General features: G+C 46.0%; 1 protein-coding gene across 1 annotated transcript; it reads right to left on the bottom strand.

The window, feature by feature from the left end:
• Positions 1 to 1,605: 1,605 nt before the first annotated feature.
• LOC121812944 (tripartite motif-containing protein 29-like) lies at positions 1,606 to 2,640 on the bottom strand. Its single transcript, XM_042216216.1, has one exon. It carries the CDS (start codon positions 2,623 to 2,625, stop codon positions 1,621 to 1,623), a length of 1,005 nt encoding a protein of 334 aa, XP_042072150.1. The 5' UTR covers positions 2,626 to 2,640; the 3' UTR covers positions 1,606 to 1,620.
• Between the last annotated feature and the right edge of the window lie 889 nt (positions 2,641 to 3,529).

Raw genomic sequence — 3,529 nt, 5'->3', positions numbered from 1 at the left:
AGATAAACAGGACTTGATGGCTTTCAGCTTCCTCCCAGTGCAGACATCACAGGCCACATCTTCAGGTCCAGCATAGCAGTGATCAGCTGGAGCAGCTTGGAGTCCAGTCTTCTTCAGCTGCTCCACTAAAGCTGCTAACATGGTGTTTTTCTCCAGGACAGGCCTCAGTCTGAAAGTCTTCCTGCACTGAGGGCAGCTGTGGATTCCCTTCCTGTCCTCTGTATCAAAGTGTGTTTTAATACAGTTCCTGCAGTAGCTGTGTCCACAGGCTGTAGTCACCGGATCCTCCAATAGATCCAAACAGATGGAACAAGAGAAGGTTTCTCGGTCCAGCTGAACTCCTTTCTGCGCCATTTCTCCTCTCAGTGTCAGTGACTGTGTGAGTTTCTCTTCCTTATAATAAAAATTAGTCTGAGCTCTGATCTCAACAACCTGTATTTCGGCAGTGAATGGAGCCTGTCAGCACTTACTTGTCACCACATGTTGATGGTTACACCCATCTTCAAAGTGAAGATCTGAAGGAGAGGGAACAAGGAAACGTGGACAGAGAGGAGGTGCTGTGTTTATGAAGGAAGAAGAGGGAGGGTTATCGGGCTGTGCTTCATTCCATGAAGAGGAGCGGTTTGAGAGCGATACTGTGATCTTTTATTTAATTTTGTTTGCTTTTATAGTGTGGTGGCAGATTTCTTTTCTGATGTATTAATTATATATTTTAATCATATCACATTAGTAATAGTAATATGACTTTCTCAGGTGGTTGTAACTTTTCTTAGAGTGGGAGGGGGTCAAGGATGAGCTGGACTGAAGCTATAGGGATATATGATCTTCTGTGGAATGTCTTTGTCTGTCTCTGGGTATATAAGATGTAAGGGCGGCGGCCACAATTCAGAGATCGCCCTAGGGTTTTGGCTGGGATGTTTCTCTCCATATTGCAATATGTTATTAAACCATTTCAAAACGCTCACTGGGTGTGTTGCAGGTTATTGTTAACATTTCTATAACAATTTGGCTTTGTCAAACAGGATTCATTGGTTAAGTTTAGCTGAATCACGGGCACGCAGTGACTGGCCATCCTGAGGTAAAATTGTTTTCAAAAAAGAAGGTGTGCTTCAGCGATGTTCAGCGATTCACACATGCAGGAATCTTTAACGAACCAAAAGAATCTGCACTGAGCTGTTTTGATTTGGGGAGGGTTTTTAAACCTGACCCTTCCTGGCCGTCAGAGATTCTACGTGGCGCGGAGAACAACAAAGGACGGGCCGCTCATCCGAGGCGCAGAACAAAGAAGCGCCGGGGGAAACGCGCTGGTATTAGGAACAGACTGAGACAGCAGGCGCATCGCGCACCACTGCCCAGTATCCTACTGGCCAATGTACAATTCATGGAGAACAAGCTCGACGACCTAAGAGCAAGGGTCACCTTCCAACGTGACATGAGGGACTGCAACATTCTGTGCTTCACGGAGACATGGCTGACCCCCACCGTGCCGGGTTGAAGCTGTCTTTAGTTCACAAATATTTAAGAGAAACCGGCCAAATTATAAGCCTGAAGACAAGACGTTAATGAAGAACACAGATGTAAGAGCGGTCAGACTCAGGACAGATAACTGGCAAATTTTTATTATAACTCTGTATCTTGGAAGGACTGAAATAATGTTTCAGTATCATGTGAATATTTTAAGAATCCAGCTCTGGTCTTTGGCTCTGCTGGTGACAGTAAAACATCCTCTTCAGTGACTGTCAGTGAGATGTTTGTCCATTCCTCTCTCAGAATGTCCTGTAGTTTATCTCTGGTCTCTGACACAGCTGCTGTCACATCCTCAAAGTAGCTCAGAGGACGAATATTGATGCTGGATGAGTGTGTAGACTCACTGAGTGCTGACAGTGAGGGGTAGTTGTGTAGAAACTGGTTGTGATCCTCTGTGTGTGAGAGCTGCTCCAGCTCGCCGTCTTTCCTCTTCAGCTCAGCGATCTCCTGCTCCAGCTTCTCCTGAAGCTCTTTGACTCGACTCACTTCAGTTTCCTGCTGGGATCTGACCTGCTGCTTCACATCAGAGCTTCTTTTCTGGAGGAGACGGATCAGCTCAGTGAACATCTTCTCACTGTCCTCCACTGCTTTATCAGCAGAGCCATTGATGGCCTCCACCTCCTGTTGAAGCAGCTTCACATCTTTCTCTCGCTCCTGGATTCTCTGCTGGATGTTTAGTCGTCTCACCTCGAGCTCCTTCTGCTTCTCAGTCCTTTCTGCTGCAGCTGGGACTGTTTCATGGCCTTTATGTTCATCCATTGTGCAGAGATAACAGATACTCTGCTGATCAGTACGACAGAAAATCTTCATCACCTCATCATGACGAGAGCAGATGTTGTCCTGGAGCTTCTTGGAGGGGGCCACCAGCTTGTGTTTCTTTAATGGAGCTGCATCATAGTGAGGTTGGAGGTGTTTCTCACAGTAAGAGGCTGGACAAGATAAACAGGACTTGATGGCTTTCAGCTTCCTCCCAGTGCAGACATCACAGGCCACATCTTCAGGTCCAGCATAGCAGTGATCAGCTGGAGCAGCTTGGAGTCCAGTCTTCTTCAGATCCTCCACCAACATCTTAATTACAGACTCCAGATACAGCAACATATTTCCTCAAAGTAAAACCGATGAAACTTTAGCAATACCTGTGATGAAGCGTGAAAACTTCTGACCTAACACCTGGTATCAACACCAACCAACTCCAACTAAAGTATTCAGTAAAAGTTCAGCAATACCAAGGTCGGTGGTCTGCGTTATGACGGAGGTTCAGCACAGCCATGCTTTCTTTGAGTTAGCTGGCTTAACAAAACCAAAAGCATCAGACTGACCCCAGACGGCGGTTAGCAACTTTCTTTTCTAACTCAGGCTTGTTATGTTTGCAACACACTCAGGGAAGTAAACTTGAAATGGCAGCTTTATTTGATGGAAAAAAAACTCCTCAATAAAAACTTAAACAGAAACAAGCAACTAGAAACAAAAACTAGGGAACTAAACTTGGACAGAGAACTACAAAAATACTCGGAGCATGGAGGAAACACACAGCATTGAGAGGATATGATACGACAACAGCCAGGTGAAGACTGAGGACTATAATACACAGGCAGGATAACGAGAGGATGGGGAACAGGAGGAAACACAGCTGGGACTAATCAGACATAATGAGACGAGGGGAAGCAAAACTAGAACAATAATCAAGGAACATAATTACAATAACTGAAACACCAATACCAACCCAACCCGGGCTGGTGGTGGGGAGTCCAGGAAGAAGGGCTCGAACAAAAACAGTCCAAAACAGAAGAGCTCAGGGGGACGACTCAGAGGTTGACGACACAGGAGTGCAAAACAAAGCAAATCAGGAGGCCAACCTGAAGGCTGACGGCACAATAGTCCATAAAAGGGCAGTTCAGGGGGCCAACCCAGAGGTCAACAGCACATAAGTCCAGGCAAGAGCAGGTCCAGATAGGGATGGGTATCGAAAACCGGTTCTTGTTGAGAACCGGTTCCCACTGTT

The sequence above is a fragment of the Haplochromis burtoni genome, unplaced genomic scaffold, assembly GCF_018398535.1.
Source record: "Haplochromis burtoni strain Fernald_Lab_line unplaced genomic scaffold, NCSU_Asbu1 Contig_967, whole genome shotgun sequence".
Taxonomy (NCBI): domain Eukaryota; kingdom Metazoa; phylum Chordata; class Actinopteri; order Cichliformes; family Cichlidae; genus Haplochromis; species Haplochromis burtoni.
The sequence above is the reverse complement of the archived record's forward strand: the minus strand, read 5'-3'. Positions and strand labels throughout refer to the sequence as shown.

What these genes read in the sequence shown, in the direction of transcription:
- LOC121812944 (XM_042216216.1), bottom strand. Translation starts at nt 2,625, where the DNA reads ATGTTGCTGTATCTGGAGTCTGTAATTAAGATGTTGGTGGAGGATCTG.